This window comes from Syngnathus leptorhynchus, chromosome 3, assembly GCF_054491065.1.
Source record: "Syngnathus leptorhynchus isolate UIUO chromosome 3, UIUO_Slep, whole genome shotgun sequence".
Taxonomy (NCBI): Eukaryota; Metazoa; Chordata; class Actinopteri; order Syngnathiformes; family Syngnathidae; genus Syngnathus; species Syngnathus leptorhynchus.
In genome coordinates, this window is record NC_141197.1 from 9,330,286 (window position 1) to 9,353,740 (window position 23,455).

General features: G+C 41.7%; 3 protein-coding genes across 4 annotated transcripts; 1 reads left to right on the forward strand and 2 right to left on the reverse strand.

Annotated features, from left to right (window-relative positions):
* Positions 1-1,069: 1,069 nt before the first annotated feature.
* On the forward strand, positions 1,070-5,747 carry LOC147059138 (serine protease 23-like). The gene is made up of 2 exons (XM_085907573.1): positions 1,070-1,305; positions 3,195-5,747. Exons 1-2 carry the CDS (start codon positions 1,280-1,282, stop codon positions 4,348-4,350), a joined length of 1,182 nt encoding a protein of 393 aa, XP_085763699.1. The 5' UTR covers positions 1,070-1,279; the 3' UTR covers positions 4,351-5,747.
* tmem39a (transmembrane protein 39A) lies at positions 5,235-16,409 on the reverse strand. 2 transcript variants are annotated; one of them, XM_085907572.1, is made up of 9 exons: positions 16,082-16,409; positions 13,256-13,447; positions 11,213-11,435; positions 10,921-11,004; positions 10,060-10,214; positions 9,221-9,578; positions 8,958-9,145; positions 8,762-8,882; positions 5,235-7,977 (listed from the first exon to the last, which is right to left on the reverse strand). In XM_085907572.1, the coding sequence occupies exons 2-9, from the start codon at positions 13,366-13,368 to the stop codon at positions 7,741-7,743; spliced, it is 1,479 nt and encodes a 492-aa protein (XP_085763698.1). In that variant the 5' UTR covers positions 13,369-13,447; positions 16,082-16,409; the 3' UTR covers positions 5,235-7,740. The 2 variants fall into 2 exon arrangements, with proteins under 2 accessions (XP_085763698.1, XP_085763697.1); XM_085907571.1 differs by having other exon boundaries at positions 16,070-16,409.
* A 605-nt stretch (positions 16,410-17,014) lies between these two features.
* ildr1a (immunoglobulin-like domain containing receptor 1a) lies at positions 17,015-22,540 on the reverse strand. Its single transcript, XM_085907883.1, has 9 exons — positions 22,277-22,540; positions 20,691-20,861; positions 20,397-20,546; positions 20,147-20,266; positions 19,901-20,047; positions 19,447-19,572; positions 19,194-19,375; positions 18,319-18,924; positions 17,015-18,204 (listed from the first exon to the last, which is right to left on the reverse strand). Exons 1-9 carry the CDS (start codon positions 22,320-22,322, stop codon positions 18,166-18,168), a joined length of 1,587 nt encoding a protein of 528 aa, XP_085764009.1. The 5' UTR covers positions 22,323-22,540; the 3' UTR covers positions 17,015-18,165.
* Positions 22,541-23,455: the final 915 nt, after the last annotated feature.

Below are 23,455 nucleotides of genomic sequence, written 5' to 3' on the forward strand. Positions count from 1 at the left end.
AGACGATACAATCACTTCAGCATGCATTTTAATTCGGCAAGCAAGGCGGTAAAAACAAATAAGATGAAGAATGTCACGGATCGGAATGGAGCAGGGCGACTAAATGAAAGCTTGGACCTGGGTTTATTGAGGAAAAGTTAGTTGGAAAGGGGAGGATCAGGGGACAAACCAACAAAACCAGCAAACTAACCTAACTTCCTAATAAAACCAACAATAGGACTGACCGACAGACTGGATCACAGAAACGGAACTGACCGACAAAGACGTGAGACAAAAGACAGGTAACGAGAGGTGGGTGACTGTGATTAGCACACAGATTGGGAATAGAGACAGGGAGGGGGGGGGGCGGGGCGCGAGCACACAGACACTGACAAAATTTGCATGTTTCCAAGTCCACTTTCCTCTTATAGTCCAAATGCAAATAGGTAAGGTACTGTAAATTGAAAAGGAAATTGTCCATAGGTGTGAAGGTGAATGGTTGGTTGGCTGCCTTTTGATAAGTTGGCAACTAAAAAGTTGGGATTCGACGTGAAATTCCAGAGCAAACTAAAAATCTGATTTACAAGTCAACTTAACTTGACTTTTTGTTATTCAGACTCGGGACCTACCGAGACATGGTCGTTAAGTTACGCAAGATTAAAGTACGAGTTGTACTAAGTTCATTTTGTTTCACTTGTTAATCACAAGTGCATGCAACCTAAAATAAATTGTGATAAAAGAACCAAAACAGTGGAAGATTTAAGTATGCCGAAACAGGCCATTTGAATTTTTTGACAAATTTACAGCTTCAGATTTGATAAGTCCAGATAAACTAAAATTCTAAAAGTGTATATAACACAAAGAAAGGTCTGAAGGGTAGATGAAAACATTTGTACTGATCTCATCTGTAAATTATAATGAAGACACAACAAGCGCTTGTCATGTGTTTTGTACATGGACATTTTGGAACGACAAAATGCATTGGATCAAAACAAAAGCACGTTTATATTACGGGGCGCGGCAGTGACTCGTGTCACGTGACTGACCTGCACAGTTACAGTGACGGGCAACAGACACGCGTGCAGGAACAAGACTTCTGTCCGCCTCTCCTTCCTCCTCCCGCAGGCTCCGACGCAAGGTTGCAGCCCACAGGACATCCGCGCGCTGTTATGGGACATTTCAATGCATCGGCTCGGGATTAGTAGACACGTCGTGTTCTACTCCCGTGATTTAGTTAGTAGTTGACGATATAAACTGCAAAACCTAATCTTGGACTGTCTGCGTTTATCTTGCATCAACGATGTGCTCCACAACTGGACCATCACGGTAACTATTGCGTGTGCGTGTGCGTGCGTGCGTGCGTGCGTGCGTCTGCTCTGTTTTAAAATATTAAAACACAAGAGGAACTTACTTACATGCAATGGTTAAAAAATAAAAAGTATTAAAAGTTATTTAGAAGTAAAAGTCACAAGACTCAGGACTACAGATGTATTGAAGTAGAAGTATATTAGATGGAGATAGATAGATAGATAAATAGATAGATAGATAGATAGATAGATAGATAGATAGATAGATAGATAGATAGATAGATAGATAGATAGATAGATAGATAGATAGATAGATAGATAGATAGATAGACAGACAACTTCGTTTGATTCAACTGCTGCACTTGAGTAAGATTTTATAAAATTACTGACTTAAAGGTAAACATTTTAAATAAACCAACATGCACAAAATACTCTTTTTTTAACTTTCGTGTCAAACTAGTTAAAATGGGGTTACATGTAAATTATTTATTCATTTTTAATACCAGAAGATAGCTTGCACGTCTTATGCCATCAAAATGTGTTCCTGACGACAGAACATCCCAAAATTTTTACTAGATTGGGAATATCTTTAAATAAATAAAATAAAATAAATTCATTAGGTCCTAATGCACCCGGTTCATTTTTTTATTTTTTTAACCAAGTCTGGAGTAGAAAGTATCAAATGTTGTTTCAAATGTTGGGATTAAAAGTTACTCCAAAAAATAAAATACTCAAATTCATGCATCCATGACCAACATCGGGCAAAAGGCAGACTACACCCTGAACTGGTCGCCAGCCAGTCGCATACAAATAACCAAACACACCCACATGGACACTATCACTGATTAGGAATTGACAATTCAATGATAGTACTGTGTCAAACCCAAGGCCCAGGGGCCAGATACGGTCCACCACATCATTTTATGTGGTCCGCGAAGACAAATTGTGCATCAAATTCGTGTCATTACTAGAATTGCAAATTGTCTTCACTTTTATTAATATCTTTTTTTAATATATTTTACCAGTTTTTACTTGTCTGATTTGAAAACGAGTTATTTGTCAGTTTGTTTTCTAGCTTTTACTGGATATAATATGAGGTGCTCATACATTTATTTGAGTTGACAGTCATAATGGCCCTCCGAAAGAAGCTATGACTACAATGCGGTCTGCGAAAAAAAAAAGAGTGTTTTAATCATTTTCTAAAGCTCAGTCAATGTGACAACACTGGTCCCAAAATGTGGAAAGCAAGGAGGGGAAGGGGGAGTGACCTCGTGTTGAGTATGTGTGATTCAAGTATGGCTTGATCTATCCGTCCTAAATATCATCCATTAAAATATTATGAAGGCAGTTTTGTAGACTTAAGGCCAATCCCTGAAGGACACTTTGGGGATTTTCCATGCGAGCCTCTTAAGGCTTGAACTTTGCCCCGTCTGACATATTTGCTGATTAAATACAGTGCATGTCAGCAGCTGCTAAATTCCAACGCAGATGAAAAGCTCTCCCTCAGCTCCCATGAGGTTAATTTTAAATTCATGATGCCGGCTTTGGGAACGTTGATGTTTTCCATGCAGGGCCTCGAACATTGCCAATTTGGGATTTACATTGAAACTTGCTGTATCGTGCTTGATTTTCAAGTGGCATTTCTTTAAATGTTTGAGGGTTTACGACAAGGTTTATTCTTTTAGATTAAATTAAATGGTTCAGCTGAACTTTTTTGTTTTGCAATACAAGCTTTTTAATTCTCCGCTGTCACTTCAGAGGCCATTGACATTTGGCTTGAAGCAAGCACACTTGACCTCTTATTTGGAGAACTGTCCAAGAGAGTCAGCATATAATACTTTGGGTATTTCCTAAAAGTGATGTCAGTGTTCCATTTTTTTTTACAGTCTATTCAATTTCCATCCACAGGTTCCCCTCCATCCACATCCTTCTCTTCTTCGTCACCCTTCCTGTGGATTTCTCCTTCTCACGACCTCAGTGGATTCTTCAGCGTGTCCCAGTGGTCTTCCCACAGCAAAGCGAGAGTCGCCCAGCCCCACGCTTCCTGTCTCAAGCCCGTCTTGATGTCGTCTCTCTGTGTGACCCGGAATGCCACAAAAGGGCACCTCTACCCAGCTACCAGGACTTGCAGCAATTTCTGTCCTACGAGACGCTTCACTCAGACGGTCAACTCACTGAGACCTCCGTCGGGATCTATGGTTCTAACCTCGGGGACAACAAAAGCCTCACTGAGAAAGGCCAACGGTCACATACCAGACGCAAGCGTCAGATCTTTGGTCATGACGGGCGATACAGCATTGCGGGTCAGAACTTTGTGCTTAAATATCCTTTCTCAGCCGCTGTCAAACTGTCCACCGGCTGTTCCGGTACCCTGGTCGGAGACCGCCACGTTCTTACGGCTGCGCATTGTGTTCATGATGGTAAAAATTACGTGAAGGGTGCCCAGAGGCTCAGAGTGGGCTTTCTAAAACCCAGACAACGAGACCTAGCGTCTCCAATTTCCAACTCGAGCAACCATGTTGAGAGGGATCCAAACGGCGCCCTAATTGTGTCGGAGAAAATGAAGTTCCAGTGGATCAGAGCCAAGCGCACACACGTGCCCAAAGGATGGATCAAAGGCAATGCCAATGACATCGGGATGGACTACGACTACGCGCTTTTAGAACTCAAGAAAGCCCACAAACGGCGTCATATGAAGTTGGGCGTGAGCCCTTCTTCTAAGAGGCTCCCTGGGCGACGGGTGCACTTCTCAGGTTTCGACAACGACCGCCCGGGACAGTTGGTGTATCGTTTTTGTCAGGCAGGAGAGGAGACGCCGGACCTGCTCTACCAGCACTGCGACGCCCAACCCGGGGCCAGCGGGTCGGGGGTCTACGCCCGGATGTGGGAGGGTCGGCGTCGGCGCTGGGAGAGGAAGGTGATAGGCGTGTTTTCGGGACACCAGTGGGTAGAGCGTCAAGGGGCGTCTCAGGAATTTAATGTGGCCGTGAGAATCACACCACTCAAATATGCTCAAATCTGTTACTGGATAAAAGGTAATTTTGTGGACTGTCGAGAAGGCTGAATATGGACATTGATGTGACAGCACCACTCACAGCACTGAAGAAAAGCGAGCATACAAAATCACTGCAGCAACAAAAGACACAGATGAAAAATAATTTGTGATCTCCGTGAATAGCAAACATTTTTGAATAATTGATGCCCATCCAAAATGTGTGTACTTTTCTAGAGATACCACAAAATGTTTTTTGTTTTTTTTTAAATCCGGATGACACACTTTCCTAAAGTTCAACACACCAGCTGGTGAGTTTTTCAGTGAATAACCAAGAAGTTACCTTCCCTCAAAATAACAGCAAATATTTGGGGCTTCAACTATAGTACCATTATATCTCAATACGACCTTGTACACTCAACTGTAACGTCAAAAAGTCTCCGCCTAGTGCATTCTTATACTGTCACCAAGTGGCAAAAGTGTGAACTACACTTCAATCAAGTACCCAAACACTCGCAGTTGCTTCCAGGGGAATGAATGGTCAGGTAATCTGTGATCGGGAGCATTGATCACAATTAAGTATTGATAACAGATGGATGGATATCCTACCTGTCGGGCAGAAACATGGTTAAATTCAGAAAGAAAAAAAAATCAATCAATATAGAGTTGTCTTAAATGTATTTCTGACGCTGACTTTGGAAATGTCTACTTTATTCAAGCACATCAGGTTTTATTTTTTTGTTTTTTTTACTGTCAAGCTTGCACAATACAGATTTTTACCATGCGTTGTACAAGATGCTTTAGGGGGAAAAAACCCCCACCTATATTCATAAATATTGCAATATTATGTTCTATATTGTGGAAAAAAAACGTCACATTCGATTTTTTATGTTCAATTACTATTTGAACATGATTTGGGATGTTGTTGTTTCATAGCAATATACTACTTTTAACAAAACGGTGTCTGTTAACATGAAAGACGCCCCTTTCTTAAATAAAGTTTTTTTTTTTTACTGCAACAATATACAAAGTGAATAGCACGACTGGGACAACACCAAGTGTGATTGCACTGTTTGAACTTTTTCCTACTGATTATATTTTACTACTTATATTTTTTGATGAATGTATAAGTGAGGGACCAAAGGTGATGTTTCATTGTGTCTTATCAGCAAATTGTATTCTTGACAAGCATGCGCTTTTATTTCTTCTAAATCAAAAGTTCTGGGTTGCTATTGTGCAGAATTGTCTTTCCAAAGCTCACCTTTAGGTGAAAATTGTGACATGCTAACCCCCCAAAATCATCTCAACTTTTCGGGGGGGATGTATTGGGAATACAATACAGTACTGTCCATGCTTTTTGTTGGACAATTACATGTTCAATGTTTTGTTCTGCTCCCTTTTGGTTGAGTAGCAACACATTACTAGTATTTGTTAGTAAGTAGTGGCAAATAAATGAAATAAATGCTTCAGAGACCTTACTTCATCTGCACAAGTTTCGTTCATTTATAAAAATACATACGATGTTCAAAATACAATGTTTCAATTCCATGTTTTATTTCAGATGCCCAAAAATATGGTCAGGGTGAAATGAAAACTGTAGAAAGCCGAAATATGAGGACCAGCTCCTTCAACCTCTGCAACTGGGACGTGATCCACAAAAACAAACAAAAAATCAACATCTGCATGCTGGGATGTAACACAGAATGAAACAAAAAAAAGTTTCATCGACACCGGCATCTACTCTCACCCTGTCCGTTTCGTAAGTTAAAGACCCAAGCGTGTAGAAATGAAAAGTACGTAAACTGATTGGATTTTTTTCCCCCCCCGAAGCTCAAAAGCAACAAAAACAGGCAGAATGTGATGTTTGAGCAAGCACTTGTGTGGGATGAACAAATCAAAAGTCTAACTCAATAAGAGCACGCGTTGTCCTTGAGGAATTTCATGCAAGACAACAGTGCCACCTTCTGGACACAGTCACTCCATTCAAGTTGAGACTTGCCAGCTGCACTTGGAGCAAACACAAAACGACAAAGGCACAAAGAGGCGCATCCTCCTGAGCCCCATTCATCCTGAACCTCGACTGAATCCACTATATCAGATTTCTTAATGAATGCGATTTATCTTCTGGCCAATCACATTTAAATGAACCACTAAAGAAACGTGCATGAAAAGGAGGCACAAAACAAACTAAGGCAAGTAGGGTGCATGAAAAACTGAAGTTTGAGGGGGAAAAAAAAGGCAGCATGCAAGATGCAACTGTAAGAAGCGGACTGCCAAGGACACACGAACTGGTAATAAGACAGACAGACGGGTGTGGATGACTCCCCGACACCGACCGCGATGCAGCATGAAGCACCCATGTCATTTAACATCCACTGAAAATGACATTCAACATGTAAAATGAGGTTTCATCTTTGTTGGCCACCAAAAATCTCGCTCTACAAACACACACCCATCTGATTTGATGGACCCTAAAATGATTGAGTAATGTATCAGCTTGGCATACTACACTGTTTCCAAAATGTTCAGCATGGACTTCAAATACACGTTAACTTTTACAGGTGAACTTAATTTGACCTGTAAACTTTTGAATGGACATTCCCATCTGTGCATAGTAACGCAAAGAGCAAAAACAAGGAGTGTGCGTGGATACTGAAAAGCTTTCGGTAATGACAGTAGCACTCAAAGGGAAGTGGCCACTGACCTTAGCTCATCACTCAGCGGGTAGAAGCAGCAAAAGAGCAACTGGCGGAGTCACAGAAAGGGATGCAAACAGACATCCTTGGAAAACCTCTTGTTAATTTGGCCACTCGGCTCTTGTTTTAAGCCGGCAAGGTGTGCAGAAAGCGCTTTTTGTCAATTCAAAAGTTTACAGCAGTTCAAAGTTCACCAGTCAAGCTTCAAAGCGCATTTTAGGTTCATCCGACTTTCACCTGGAAGCTCAACTTTTTGTTGGCACCGACACCGTCTTTCAACACTTATTGCAAACTCTGTGCTCGTTGCCTATGGGGGGGGGGGGGGGGGGACTCGCTCGCCGTAATCATCGAAAACAACATCTTAAACTTTTCTTTTTGTCTTCCAATTTAGTTGGTGGTTTGAGGCGTAGAATTTCAGGCCAACCGTGGACAGAATATGTATAACTGTAGACTGACGTGTTCTTGTTTTGTTGGTACATCTTTGGTGAAACTTTTATCTTTTATCAACAACACAACGCGGCATGCTAATGTCGTCAGCGTGGTAATGCCCGGTGAAACGCGAAATAGTATACAAAATAAAATATTCTTTTAAATAGGTTTATACAAACATTGCATTAAAAATAGAACCGTATCAAAACACGGTTATGAGTTCGTATTCCTGTCCCTTACACTCCAGTTGCGAGCGGCAAACACCCATCTGGTTTCCCAATTTGAACACGGCCAACACCTCCAGCACACACACGCACTAGGGTGTGGAAGGATGTCTTTACTGGGACTTTAAACCCAAACTGCTGGACAGAGGGTAGGAGTAGGCTTTGCCCAACACTATGCGGTCTCTGAGCAGCTTGAAAAGGACATAGTAGTTGCAGAAAAGAATAAGGCCCAGAGAGAGAGTGTGGTTCCAGCGCTCGGAGAGGAACAGCGAGTATAACTGATACAGAACCACGCTGGTCTCGATCCAGATCAGCAGGTTTAGGATCCGCAATGGCTTGTGGAAGAGGAACTGTAAGACCAATAGAGAGGACACGGGTCAGAAAATTGGCTCTGGCTGAAAGGTCCTCAGGTGTCCAAAGATGCAAACAGATATTCAAATTCTCTCAAACTAATCCTTCACGCAAATTAAGATGGATTCCAAACACTCAAAAGCAAGTGGAAAAAAATGATGTTTGAGATTTTTTTTTTTTTTTCATATAAAATACTGAGTTCCCACATCCAACATACATTGGGTGTGCATCAGGAAATGTTAATCACTCGTGCTCGGGTCATTCGCTCGTCGGTAAACAAATACTGTGTGTGCAGCTTGGCTTTTGGCCAGCGGATGTCATAGCTTGGAGCTATTTGCTTTTGGCGGTATGACAAACTCATTTAAAACTGCATCAAAAATCAGACTTACAGCACGTATATTTACGGAGGCTAAGCAAACAAAAACGCCGTAGTTGTTCTTAACTTCTATAAAATGGGTGGCAATGTTTGCAACAGGAAGTGACAAGTACTTGATTTAAACGCGTAGGCTCAAAATCGGCTTCAATGGTGATGACGCTAGCTACTATGGTCCAATGCGTAGGGCATTTGTCTGTTTCTGAAATCAAACTTTATTTTCAGAGTTTTACACACAAGTTGCTTTTGTAGGGTTTACAAAAGGCGACATCCAACGACTGGCTCAAAACTTTTTGTTTGTCAGCAAAGCGGTTATCAGCTTTGCGCTTCACTACTGCTTTTGGTGTAACCCTTGATTGGTCAGGTGAATCATTCACAGGTTACTATGATTTATGAGTGTACATACTCACATAAAATCTGGCATGTGAAACATCAGAGGGCATGGCGACATTATACGGTCCAATTGCTTTATACAGACAGCGGCTGTGTCGTACCAACACCCCCTGAGGCCAAACTGTCTGGTCGGACCATCTGTTGGAGGCACAAGACATGTTTTTTTTTTTTTGCGTGAAACTGAAAAACTGCCGGGCAGAGCATATCACTTACAAATGCTGAGGTGCGTTGCTGTATGATCCGTGCTCCAGCTTCTGCCATCGGCCCAGGTGGGCCGCAGAGCGATGGAGCAGGTCGCAGTAGTTTGGGGGCAGCAGCTGGCTCATCAGCATCACAAAGGCATTGATCCACACCATGATCAGATGCTCACATGACCAGCGCATGTCATAGTATTGGGTGCTCTGGGGAAAAAAAAACAAATTGCTTCTTGTTACTCATACCGGGTGAATTCAAGCAGAGCAGGCGAGCCAACCTACCCTCACAAAACATAGCGGCAAGAAGGCTACGTAATAAGCACTGAACAGCGAGTTGAACAGCACTTCCTTAATCCGCCGATTAAAGTCGCTCTTGAGCTCCTCCACCTCTGATCGAATCAGCTCAGGCGTGTGAGTGTGCGTGTGCGGCGGGCAGGTGTGCGTGGGCATGTGCTGCGGTGCCGAAAACTGTTCTCTGAGGTTCTCTCGTAACAACAAGAGGAAATCCCGGGGTCGAAAGAAGGGAGCGTCCGTGAGCTCCGCTTGCTGGTGGTCGGCCGAGTAGTCGCAGTCGGCTGTTGACGTTTGGCTCTTCGGTCCTTCCTGGTGGAAACAGCAGAGTGGGACATATACGCCAAACCTAAAAACAGGAAAGGGGGTACAAAGTTGGAGTTTATCCTCTGAATTTGGAACAGTTGACCTTTGTTGTGCACTATTATTATGACTGGTGGAGCAGTAGATGCTAACTAGTAGAACTACTCACTTTTTGGTTCTTTTATCACAAACAGGGTGTTTTGGTTATATTACCTGACATGTTTCGGCATGAACTTCCGCCTTCATCAGAGTGTGATGAAGGCGGAAGTTCATGCCGAAACATGTCAGGTAATGTAACCAAAACACCCTGTTTGTGATAAAAGAACCTAAAAGTGATTGAAAAAAGGAAACAGAATGAACTTAGTACAACTAGTAGAACTACTGTCCTACTGCTGTGCCAAAGTTGAGCGTCCAGGTACATGGACCAGGGAAATCCAACAGCTTTTTGGAAAGCCATTTGAGCATTTCATGGACTTGTCAGTTCAAATGTAATCATCAAAAGATGTACATGAATACAAAACACTCACGGGTATCCCAAGAAGAGGAGGTTGAGAACAGAGTGGTTCTTGCAAAGGTTGACCAGCGTCCAGCAGAGCACCCAACAACACATGGTGAGCAGGAAAAGTCTTGCTGCAATCAAAATCAAATAGCAGACCACCGAGCTCCTGCTGCTCTGAGACAGCTGGACGAAGCACAAAAGACATTTTATCGTGAGATGAAACAGATCCTGTGGCTCCGTGTGTCCGATTATAGCAGTACCTTGACTTACGAGTGCCCTAAACGGCAATTTTTCCTACCACTTCCTGTTTTTGTTTTTTTTCCCCAGTGTTGCAAGCAGCTTTAATTTACGAGTCAGCCTCAGACACTCAATCCATCAGCAATTCACGCGATTACGCAGTGTAGATCGATCTACATGTGCCAAATGCTGTATAGTAGAATGTATAATCATGTCATGTATATTTTAAACTTGTACAATTATTTAATCATTTATTGTAGTTTTCCTGTCTAATCTTATGGACAGCAAAGGTTGTTGTTGAAGTGCTTTATAAATAACGTTGAGTTGTGTTAGGTCCTATACTGAAGTAAAGGAACCGATAAAGGTGCCGCCGGTCAAGGCTATTAAAATGATTTTTGAGCAATGAAACTTTTTCCATGAAAAGATGGGGGAGCTGACGAAAGTGACGGAACTGTGAAGGAAATGGGACACAAAAAAATAAAATCCAAACAGTGACGATTAGGTTGGTACTAAAATTGATGAATGGTCTTTTCATTCATTTCAATGGGCGTAGTTGATTCAAGATCCGAGCACGATTACAGAACAAATGACACTTGTTAGTCAAGGCACCACTGTAGTTGAAGTAGGCTCGCAGGGAAAAGAATGAGTTCACCTCTGAAACTATCGTCCAAACAAGCCTCCTGGCCAGCATGACTGTAATGAAGATAGCCAGGTGGTAGTCCATTAGATGGAAGCTCTGCAGGTGAACAAGCCCCAGACAAAAGAGAGTCAAGAAACAGTTCTCATTACACAATGTCAGACTAGACTTAAGCAAACACAGACTAAGTGACGTCTTAGGATAAACTTAAAATGCTCGGTTATACAAGTAACAACCCATCGGGCGGAAAAGTTGACTTTTAACGCTCTAATACGGTATTGCTGCTTCCAAAACTGCGTGTTCTTACGAGTGAGGTAGAGGTGGGTGGCTGGCTGTATGGGTACCACCAAACTGTCCTGTAGATGTTGACGTACTGGACAAACAAGGCCACCAGTAGATAGAGAAAGAGCAGGAACTCAAATAACAGGCTGCTGTCCGATGGCAGCAGTGGAATCTTTGAGTGGCGGACGGGCTCTGGTGTGATGACGGTCGAGATAGGTGGCGCGGACAGACCCAAGGAGCTACTGTTCCTAAAAGAACCCCGACCACCCCAAACACACACACAGACACAGTACTTGAGATGAAGAGTGCACAATCCAAAAAAAATAGTCGTCATTACTGTGTATTATATATATATTTTTTTTTACAGACTCTTGGAAACATCAGCACAACAGTTCACACGTGAATACATTATCAAATCCTCCAGTTTGATTCGTGTGTGTGTGCCTAGTCCCTAATTAACATAGGTAAACAGTGTAGGTAAATTCTGTGCACACAGTTGTCATAAACAAACATGGGAAAATTGAGAGGCGCAAAGTATAAATGAGCAGGATGTTCATTTTCATCAGTAAAGCAAGCTGCCATGCAGATGACATATGTATGTTGCTCAGTTAACGCTACCAGAGATTGACACATGGAATGGATTACATTTGGCGAGCGAGGTACCAGGCGTCTCTCGTTTTGTGTTGCCAACCAAGTTCACTCTCATTGAACAAACTTTAACACTTTTTGTTCAATGTACATTGATGGCAAAGCCAGAAAACTAAATATATTAATAATTAAAAATATTTTTTGCTGAGGGGGTTTTTTTTTTTTTTTTGCTGGTCTTGCAAGACCTCTGGACCAAAATCAGATTCACATGGAATTATGAACACAAAAATGCGAAAAGGTTGTATATGATACAGTCAGTTTTGGACCCTACAATCAGGGCAGATCCACTTTAAACACTTCAGATGTCAGGATGATCATTTAGGACAAGACAGATAGGAGTTTGGTGGATGTTCTTGGTTGGAGAGGGGCAAAATTCTGGACAAAAACTACCCAATTACCTGTGTGTGTGTGTACCTGACCTAAGCTGACGCTTGGACTTCATCAAATAGTCAACACTCTTTGAATTTGTTGTTTGTAGACAACTAGGAATATCAGGTTAATATTTTGCAACACTTACCCTCCTCTGCTCTGAACTCCATTCACAGACTCCCTCTAGCCTGCCTCCTGCTCCTGCTCATCTCTTGAACTCTTGCTTTGGATCCTGTTCCCTGCCTCCCTGGACCCTACATCTGGTTTCCTCCGACTCTCTCCAAACAGAATCCTTCCCGTCTAGCCACGACAATATCCACACGTACAATGAGTATCTTTGCATCGCATACTGCTGTTCATCTCTCCTACCTGTAGCCGGGTCATTCTCACTCTTGACTAACAATTTTAGGCTCAACGGGTCGAGATTTCACGCGTTGTCAATTTCTGAGAGCAGAACCTTTTGTGGCTTTTTTTTTTTGTATGATAGTATGCTGTGAGTTTTTCCATTTAAATGATTGGGAATACTATGCTAAGTAATAGGTATGTTTAAATAGGTCCAAGTGTTTAAAGCATGCGAGAAGGGTCAACCTATTTTGATATTCCGTCTATTAGCGATTCTGGCTTGTGGTTGCGCAATAACCTCTGGTTCAATGTAGTTGCCACTGTGCCAATCTACACTACCCAGCCTGTGGAAAATATTTAGCCTCACCAAACCTGAATGACCTGCAGGGCAACCAACCACATTAAATAAGATGACCAATAGCTCGCCAACCTCTAAAAAGAGGTGTGTCCATCTCGCTCCTCCGTGAGTGGACGAAGGAGACATTTGTGGTCAGGTATCGCTCGATCGATCTAAAGAAGCCTCATTTTGTGTTTATGCACGTTTGGAAGTGTGCTCACACGCAAGTTTAACTTTCCGCTAGGAATGTTTGTGAGGATGCTTTACCCAAACCTCTGTCTAATAATTGAGTCTCCTGAATGTCTTTGATAAACGCTCAAATGGCTTTTTTTCAGTTAGGATAAGTTCCGACAGTAGCGACGCAAGGCCTACCTGTTTCTGAGGCCCGTACCATTGCCCAGGTTGCCTCCAACAAGAGTTTGCAGGGAGGGCAGGGCAGAGCGGCTCAACTGCTGTCTGCTGGGACCCCTGCGACCTCCTGGCATGGTCGCCGGTTACCGTGGCAACCCCGGACGCTGGGACTCCCCTTTGCTCCTTACTGAGCGACCATATATGCTGGGGCCACTGTGAAGGAGAGCAAAAGTCTTATCAGAGGAAATATCAACTCCAAGTTGTTTACATTTCACTTTACATGGGAATTGTAATGTTGATGACGTTTCATGTTCAAATATAATGAGCACCTTGTAGTTTGGATACATTCCTCAGCTAATATTGACAAGTGTGATGTGACCTGAAGCCTCCAGAACACAAATGCTGACAATGTATTATACGCTGTGAAACAAACATATGGTGGACATTTTGCCCTCAAATAATACATCAGCAAATATGACTTTTTTCCCCTTTTTCTTTCATCAAAAGTCCAAATTGTCAGAGGTCGGATTGGCGTGTAGAGGTACACCTCAACACCATAAGCGACAATAGTATTTATTTATTTTTAGCAGAGGCTGATGTCATGTCTGTGACTTGTGATTAGGCCTGTCACAAAAACAATTTTGTTTTCTGTATATTGACAGGCGGAAACATCAAATGTTCTTCCACTGGATGGATGAAAGTAAGCCATTGGCCTCTTTTTGGATGAGTTGTTCCTTATCTTCAGCTTCTTGTGAAGTTTGTCGTGCTTCAAACTACCATTTTTGTTCCCAAAAATGACAAAAAACGACCACGCCACAGAATCCATCTTGACAAACTTGTAAGTGTATTTTGTCCATTCATGAAAAAGGGTCTCGTCCAGCTCGTCTGTGGACTTAGAGCGTATGCATAGCTGTGATGACATATACTAGAGCAGGGGTGCCCAAACTTTTTCAGCTCGCGAGCTACTAGTAACTAGAGGGTGACATGGGAGTGTCCCACTTCCACAGGAAAAAAACCAACCCAAAACTACCATCCCAGACCATAGTTAAAAGAAATAAAAAAGAAAAGAAAAAAAACATCTTTATCCCGCTGCCGTGCAAATGACTCTCACTCCTGCCACTCCCATAGTGTTCCCATTTTGTCAGCAAAATTTAAAACAAACAACTAAAGGTGCATTTTACTCATTTAGTGAACAGTCACTTCAGTTTCTTTAGATTGTTTTTTTTAGTTGCGGCTAGAGATTTGGGGATGAATCTTGGCTTGTCACATCATTTATGATGGAGCGAATAAAACAACTTGGACAAATCTAGGCACCTGACACTTGAACATAGTTTGTAGTGCATGGGAGTATGTGTCATGGTAGAAGGTGCATGTGATGATGCAGTTCATTGTACAAATGTGGAATGGCCTGAAAAAAATTGGGACACCTACGTTCAACTCGAGCCATGCGGTGGGTGAGTCAACATCACTCGCAGTGCGTTTCTTAGTGGTAGAGCTGTAAATAAATGTCGGTTTCTTTTTCCAATCAAAGACTTTCAGTTTTGAGTTATTTGTTTTAGATGAGATGTCACAATAGCAAAAAAATAACAGTCTCAAAGCCACGGTTCTGCTTGACAGGGTGCTCCGATCAATCAGCAACTGATTGTGATCGAAAGATTTCCGTGTACGGTATGTGATAGGCACATGTCGATCAATGCCTTTAATTGCCAATGACGAAAAACGATTACCCGCAGCACATACTTTTGCAGCCTGTCGCCAACTCAGAACAAACTTGTGTGCAGTGTGGCATCCCCTCCCCCTTTCTTTAAGAATTGTGTGTTACACCCCAAACCAGTAACTGAACTATGTTTGTGGATTTTTCTGAACTGTCATTTTGAAATGATGTCCTGTATTAATAAAATAAAGGACGGAAGTCTGGATATGTTTTTTGTTTTTTTTTTAAGCCTGATTCCTCAATTATTCTGACATAATAATTGACAAATTAATCTCTTCTTAAAGTAATTGTTAATAAGCAACTCTAAAATTGAAAAGCGTGCAGCTAATCTGTGTGATCGTATCAGAATCAAGTGCGACTCTGCTGATCTATTTCATGGTTTGTTGGTATCAACACCATATTTTGTAGGTGTTAAAAGTGGTTGGCAGTATGAGGAACAATATTGCGAAAAACGGCTGACAGAAAACACGTTCGTTAAGAACACTTTTATACAAGAAGAGAAGCTTTAAGACGTTTTTTTGTGCATTAAATTCAAGTCCCCATCGCTAGATTTAAGTCATGTTAATTTTCAAATATGACTAATACTACAGTGGCAACCGGGTATTCCTTAAGAGTAGAACTTCTGGCTCATCTTTCGTCAAAACCTGGTCAACTACATTGCAGTAATCTAGTAGCACTTGGATAGCTACATATATTCATCATTGGTGTAAAAAGTTTGAGAACCACTGATTTGAAATATTTCAGTATCACTCAACTAAACAGACACAAACAAACCGTAAAGGAGAAATACTGAAAGTCACTGAAGAAAAACGGGAACTAGTATTGCATGGGAGCATTTTTTTTTTTTTTTTGCCTTTCTTGAGACTTTAACCTTGTACCCATTGCATTCATCTAAAAGGAGAAGCAAACATGGACCAGTTTTAAAGTTGATAACACCGCTCTGTGACGCGCAGTAACTAAACCTGGCGTTCCTCAATCATGACACTAGGCAGCGTGCTCTTTTTTTTTTTTGACGTCAGTTGAGTTAGGAAGTTTAGCAAACAGCTTCAAAAACAGGGGGAAATATGTGGACGCGTGTCATGGTGTCTTGAAAGCGTTGTGTAAAATCATATTTTACTCACAAGACAACATACATGAGCGTGAAGTGAACGAGGATGCATCAGTCACTTGTGTGGCTTCCAGCCGGACGAGTCCAGACGAACCGAGCATTCCTCCGCCTGCTTTTTACTCCGATAAGACCGAACGCAGCAGCGTGGAGATGAGCTAGGGTGGTTCGAAATACGCTGGTTCGGTCCCCGGTCACTCTGTGTTGGAAAGAAAAATGCGTCTTTGTCCAAAAGTTAAACCAAATGCTCCGAGGAGCAACTGTGTGAATGCATTTCACAGAGACCGACGTGGCAAGCCCGCACCGCCTCTGTACGACGTCATCAGTACGCGACATGAATCATACACAACACGAAATAAAAGTGTTTGGGTTAACTTTAACAATATGCTCGTGCAAAGAGTTACTGAGGTCACGCTTCGGTTGTGAAAATAGCTCTTTAAGTATCATTGGCATCGAAAACACTGAGCATGATTTTCACTTGTCCAATAATTCTGGAAGGGTGCACACTTTTGGATCACTCCGATGATCGCATCGTTTCCTGCCTCGAACATTTGGTATCACTCATCATTGCAAGAATGAGGACATTTCTACAAATTAGTCATTTTGTATACGACAGTCGTCTTCATCCCCCAAAAAAGTATTAAAAATCTAACTTCATTTTTCACAATATAAATGTTTTACGAATAATAATAGATACAAACCTGTTGGGTGTCTGTTTTACAGTACAAGGCAAAACAGGCATGTATTAATAAAAAGCTTATGATAAATATTAGCCTGACACTATATTCCATAAGTCTTATTTCCAATAGTGAACTGAACTTTGAAATTAGTTGCCTCACTGCTGATGTTATAAATGCTTACAACATCCATTTTGAGAACTTGGCATTACGAGAAAAAAAAAAATCCCATCTTCTCTGCATTAAAATCTACAACAGCCAATTGATTTACGACACTCTCCAAGTTTTGGTGGATACATATTTATTTTTGGGGAGGAAAAAAAAAACTTTTGGGTTAATCACATGGATGTAGCTTTTCCCATTTGATGCAAATTGAGAAATAAATTGAGTTTATTTGTGAATTTTGATTGATGAGTTATGCACTCAAACAGAAATATTGAAGAATCACTTTCATTACATTTGTTTTTGTCTTATACAAGGTTAATGTACAAACAAAAAAAGAAAATTCGTGCTTCAACTAAAATCCTGATGATTACTCCAATGGTGGAAGATTTCCCACAGAAAGATGTCACAGCATTTTAAGCCAATGACTCACACTAATGGATTTTACATGCAATTATACAAAAAAGCTTTATTATATTTCAACACTTTTCACAAGGATAATTTTGTACAAAATTAAGGCAAAAAAATAATAATTCCAAAACACATTTTAAATAATTTCACAATAATGTAACAGTCTCAGTATTTTGGTAGTAAACCAGTGCTACTGGGCCATTAAGAGATCAATGTTGTTGTTTTTGCATTAATTTAGCCAAAGTCGGTAGCTTCCTGGAAAGAAAAAGTTCTAAAAAGACTAACTTGAATACCGATCGAGAGAATATTATTGATATCCAGCTTAAAGTCCATGCACCCATTGTTACTAAAGGAGTACGAGTGAGCAAAATATAAGACTAGGAGTGGGAGATAAAAACATGATGAGTAAGAGGAGGACACATTAGTGGGCTAGATTTTCAAAACAGTGAGGAAAAAGAACATACCTTAAGCTGCATATCAAAGCTATTGACTAACTACTCAAGCATCTTTCCATAGAAGCAGGACATCAACATTCAGCAACATTCTAATTTCATTCATTCATTCATAATTAAATTCATTCATATATTTAACATCAATTTTCAAGCATTTCTACATTCCCTGGCAGGCCCCTTATTTCTATGCTAACAGGTGTGACGCTTTCACATGAGGTCAAATATTTGACTTTAGTTTTTAAATATTTTCTGAACACGTATCGGGCAATACACATTTCTCGAATCCCGACGGCCTGTAAGGTCTTTCAGATTGACCAAGAGTTTGACAACAAGGCTGTTAACAACTCCCAGTTCAAGTGAGGTGCGCGTGCGCTCAGAAACAGAGTTCAAAGGGCGTTTCACAGCTCCGTTCAGATGATGACACTGGTGCCACTGCGAGAGCTCTTAACCTGAGAGAGACACATTTTAAATTCATTTTTCTCTTTGCGTGAGAAGTCTGATTGAGACTGTTTTTGTTTTTTTTGTAATTAATTGCGACTAAATTAAAGCAATGTTTTTCTTACAGAGTAGTTCCTTCTTGGTCCTGGTTTGTTTCCAGGCTCATACTCAGTGTAGCCGGGAGGTTTCTCACCCCAGCCTCCTCCGCCGCCTCTCCTCCCTCCTCCTCCTCCTCCTCTCCGATAATTGTCCTCATCAGAGCTCCAGGAACCTCTTGCCCGACCCGCTCCCGATGGGGCATAGTTTCCTCTGGACCTGCTGTCAAAGAGATCGTCCCTGGAACGGGATCGAGGGCGGTTCATGCCTCCTCGTGCCCCACCACGCGGCCGCCCATCCAGTGACTCTTCGCTGTAGCTCCTCGGGATGCCTCTGGACCTGGTAGGTGAGGGATAGCGTCGACCCGGCGTCCCGTGGTCCCCACGGGATCCAAAACCGCCGTGGCTGCTCTCGCTGGAGCTCGGAGGGCGAGACTTAGGCGCGGGAGGCGGCACTCGCACCGGCTCACGTATCGGCGGGAGGGTGATGACACGGCGCTCTGAGGACACGTCACCGAGGCCAGATATCATGCTGGGAGGCCCGGCGGAAAAAGGGACACTGATAGGCATGTGCTGGTGTTGGTGTTGGTGGCCTGGTGGGATCTGTGTCATGTGGGGAGGTGGAGGCGGTTGAGCCTGATGATGGAAAGACGATTTAAAAAAAAAACAAGGAAGAAAGAAGGTCAATATCAACAAAGAGAAGATTCTACACACAGGTACATTCATATCTGTCATGAGTTTCCAGTTACCACATCATAAAAATACACAACTCAGAAAAAGGGTTGTACTGGGTTGTTGGATAAATTCATCGCCAAAGAAATATTTAGGTTCACGTGAGGCTTTGATTGATTATCAAATGTGCCCGTTTGTGGCGACGATAAGAAGATTAACAGAACAGTACGTACCTGAAGCAGCGGACTGGCCATGTCCATCCCCCTCACCTGACTCTCCATGTAGTCAAGCATGGGATTGGTTTTGGCAGGCGTGTGGCTGCCGTGGCCACTCGGGGCCGGTATGCTGTAAGCCAACGACTGGGGCGGTGGCAGTGGCATGGGATTTAAGGGCACGTTCTTCCCTGACATGGAGCCTATTAGGACAAATCCCCATCTCAATATAGCAAATTGCAACATCTCAAATATCTTAAGGTGCTTGTTGTACCTGCATATAGCAGTGGGTTCATTTGAGAGGAGGAAACCTGGCTCATTGGTCCATATACAGGCTGTCCTCCCACCCACGGAGCCATGGCCCTCTGAGCCTCCTTCATCATACGATGCTGCATTACCGCTGGAAGACAAACACAGCAATCGATTTTTACATCTACAAACACAGGAATGACTTCTGAAGAGATTTTTTTTTTTGCATGTACGTAAAACATAATCTAGTCAAAGAATACGATTACCTTAAAACAACTGACATTATGTTAATGATGGGTCAACAAATCAGTCCGGCAGGGATTTATTGTGTTTGAAGCATGACGGCGCTTCTAAAACGATGATCAGTTTTTTACATGGTCTGCAGAATTACACTTCATCGGTAATCATAGATCGGGCTTGTGAATAAATGGCTTCCTGCTAGCCAATTTCAATTCGAATCTGTTTCCAAGCCAAACTACCTTTTTCCGGGCAGCAACACTGCTGCGGGCAGCAGGGACAGCGCACGTAGCAACAACATCTCTGAGGACAACACTGGCAGCAGCACACGCCCAGTAGGATGATGAGCAGCACGGCTCCGATGACGATGAAGAGCACAGTTAACCAATCTGAAGGAAGAGGAGGAGGAAGAAGAGTCACGTCTCACAAATCGACACAAGTACTTATGACCAAAATACACCTCATAACATGCCGCAAAGTGTTCTTACGGTAAACAATAAGTTTGACTTCTTTGTCAGAGTCTCCGGTGGTGTCTCCGGCGGCATCAACCGAACAAAAGTACACACCGTTGTCCCACCACATCACCTCATTGATCACCAGATCAGCCTCTGCACAAACACACCATCGTTCCAAGTTGAAAGGCATCGAGTGGGATATTTTGGCATTACTCAAATACCAGAAATTGATCCAGTTACTGTACAGTATAAAATCTTGAGAATTATGCTATTCAGTACTCACTGTCTTGGATTAAGATCTTGCGATCACGATATTCTGCGCCGCGTATGGGCTCATTGTTTCCTCTCTTCTGGATCACGGTACGAATTGTGCGCTGACGATCCGGACAGTCGTTAGCGGGATCCTGGCCCAACTGAAGTGCCGACTGGTAGGCTAATGAGAGATTCATGCGTGACAATGATTAAACACAGTCTTGTCAATGTTGAATTTACACACAAGGAACATAGTGTCAAATATCCCTCACAAAAAAATTCCTAGTGACAGGTAAAATCATTGAAAAAAAAAGGCATCTCTTACATGTGGAGTAGTACTCCAGTACGGGGTCCTTACAGAAGGACTTAAACCTCCAGGTGACCAGTACATCCTGGAGGCTTGCAGATGTAGAGAAGTCACAGCGCAGGATCACATTGGCAAAAAGGGCAGTGCTGCGCTCTTGCTCGGAGACGATCACCTGAATACACAGTGACACTGCAGAAGACACACATAATTACATACAGTAGGTCACCATGCATAATGCTTCAGATGAATAGAAAGTGCGGCTAATCTATCTGCCACAGATAAAGCGTTGGAAAATCTCAGGTCAATCTCTACAGGAGGTTAAGACGGGGAATTTTGACTTCAGATTGGCAAACCTTCCACAGGGGTTCACTGGGAATTGAATGGAAAGAATAAATAACATTGTGTTTCATCAAAAGCCCACACGGATGTGAGCTACAATTTGAGTAACGACTCGAGGAACTTGATACCATTTTTTTTTTTTCAGACGCTTGAGTGGTCAACAGTAGAAATAACACGAGTACATTCATGAAATTTTCCCTAAAAGTTCATGATCGCTAATTTTAAAGTAAGACCTATAGATCATCCATGATCACAATTTTGCATGGAATTGATGTCAATTTTCTGTTCTTCTAATGTTGGAGTTCCTGAATGTAAAACCGCCACAAAAAGTGCAGATACCTTCAAATAAGGCAGCTATCTGTAACAATACCGATACCTGGCTACAGTACTCGCCCATTCCTAGTTACAATCTATATAAGTGTGCCTGATTGCTTTAAGCTGTTTATTGCCACTCCCATTTGAAGTTCACTATAAAACCAAACTTAAAACTAAGGGAACCACATAATGTGTATTTCACCAAACTACATTATGTTGCCTTACAAATGCCACAGACAGTTAAATAACACTGCAGCTGAATGAGAGCTTTGATATTATAGTATGTCTTTTACTGGCCCCGTTGTCATGGTTATAAATTAAAGTTGCAATGAAATCTGGTTAATTTTGTCCCAATTATTCTAAAATATAATTATCTCGCACAGCAATCAATTTGGAACACCCCTGGTTTACTCCAAGTAATTTTCATTAGGTTTTTTAAATGATGGAGAATTTCCTAAAAAAATCCCTGGCCTTTTGCAACCATATTTAGAGCAAAATAAAAGGAGTATGGGAAGAATTCAACCATGAATGTTTTGCTACCACAGCTCATCTCACCTCACAGTGGGCCAACCAGAAAAACAGGTGACACAAAGGCACAGGAAGTGAAACCAGCCAACAAACATCAATGTGGGTGAGATGAAACCAGTAATCTCCAAATGTGTTATTTCAAATTTATCGTGGGATGCCCTCTATTCAAAGATAATAATCACCACAAACACACTTAAGAAATGCAACAATTACATTTGTTCTAAATTAGTTTCGTGAAATTTACAGAAGGACCCACATGATTGGATAAAACACAATATCACATCACGTGCAATAAGAGGGGAAGAAAAAAAAAGTTGTGAACTTTTCCTGAACCGGGAAAGGAAATGTTTCACTCCTTGACCGTATTTATTTGAAATAAAACAAATGAATTCAACATAGCGAAAACAGAAAGTGTTCTGTACCTTTCAGTAGCGACGAGAGGATGACGGCGGCTAATAGTCGCCGCATGATGTAAAAACGCCGCTCTTTAAAAAGAGGAAAAAAAAGAAAAAGAAAGAGTAGAATAAAGGAACAAAATGCGAAAAAAGAAATACGAACAAGGGTCCTTAGAAACCGTATTTAGCAGCAACTACTGGCTGGAACCTCTAGTAAGTCCGAGTAAGGGAATGAAGTGAAGACACATCTTAGACAGCAGACCACGCCCCGAAACAGGTGAACGCTTCCCGTGTGACGTCATGGATTGTCACCTAATACTACGTAAAGAAACTTCGTATTTTTATGAGGATAAAGTTGTCTTTAAAAAATTATTTTACTCATGTCAAAAGAATCTCTTCTGATTTAACATCTCTCAACAGTGTACAGAAAAGTGTTTTTCCCTCATTATATAGAATTAACAGGCCCAATTCAATTTTCATTTTTATTATTCAATATGTTTGAGTAGCTATTTACCTTTACTTATGTTCTTCTGAGTTATTTTTTTGTTAGGCCCCTTCCCCACGCTCCCAAGTCTTATGGAGAGCATTAGACCAGCTCCTTTAACCGGCGTCTTTTTTCAACAGTATTTCTTCCACTACTGAGCCACCCACCCCTTACTCAACATAGCCACTAGATGTCAGTGTAAACCAGAATAAGAACAACGAGTGCTTTGCCATTTCTAGTATAGGTTGCATTTTGTCTCCAAATCTATACAGTCCAGATTGTTTTGTACTCTTAACACAAGCTAAGATTTGTTTTCAATACGATATGTTGGTTACCTTCTAGAGGATGGAAATTCAATCTGCTAGGTGTCAGGCAATGCAGTTTCAGATATTCAATTGGGTAAATTGTATGTATTTACTGATGAGATTCCTGTTCTCCTACAAAAAAAAAAAGAAAAAAAAATGTATTCATGTGTTTGGTGAACGATGACTTTGTGTAAGGAGTTGCTCAACTGCATTCCTGACAAAATCTGTAAGCAGGAATGGAGTGGTCACTGGCTTTACCTCCCATTTGACACACAGACAACATAAAAGGGATTCTTTTAAATGTCATTTTACATCCCCTTTATGTTCAATGAACACACAATATTCTATATTGTTCAGTCAAGAATAACCCCATAATGAATGTCTACTTTTATCATATTATGAACTGGTCTCTGTATG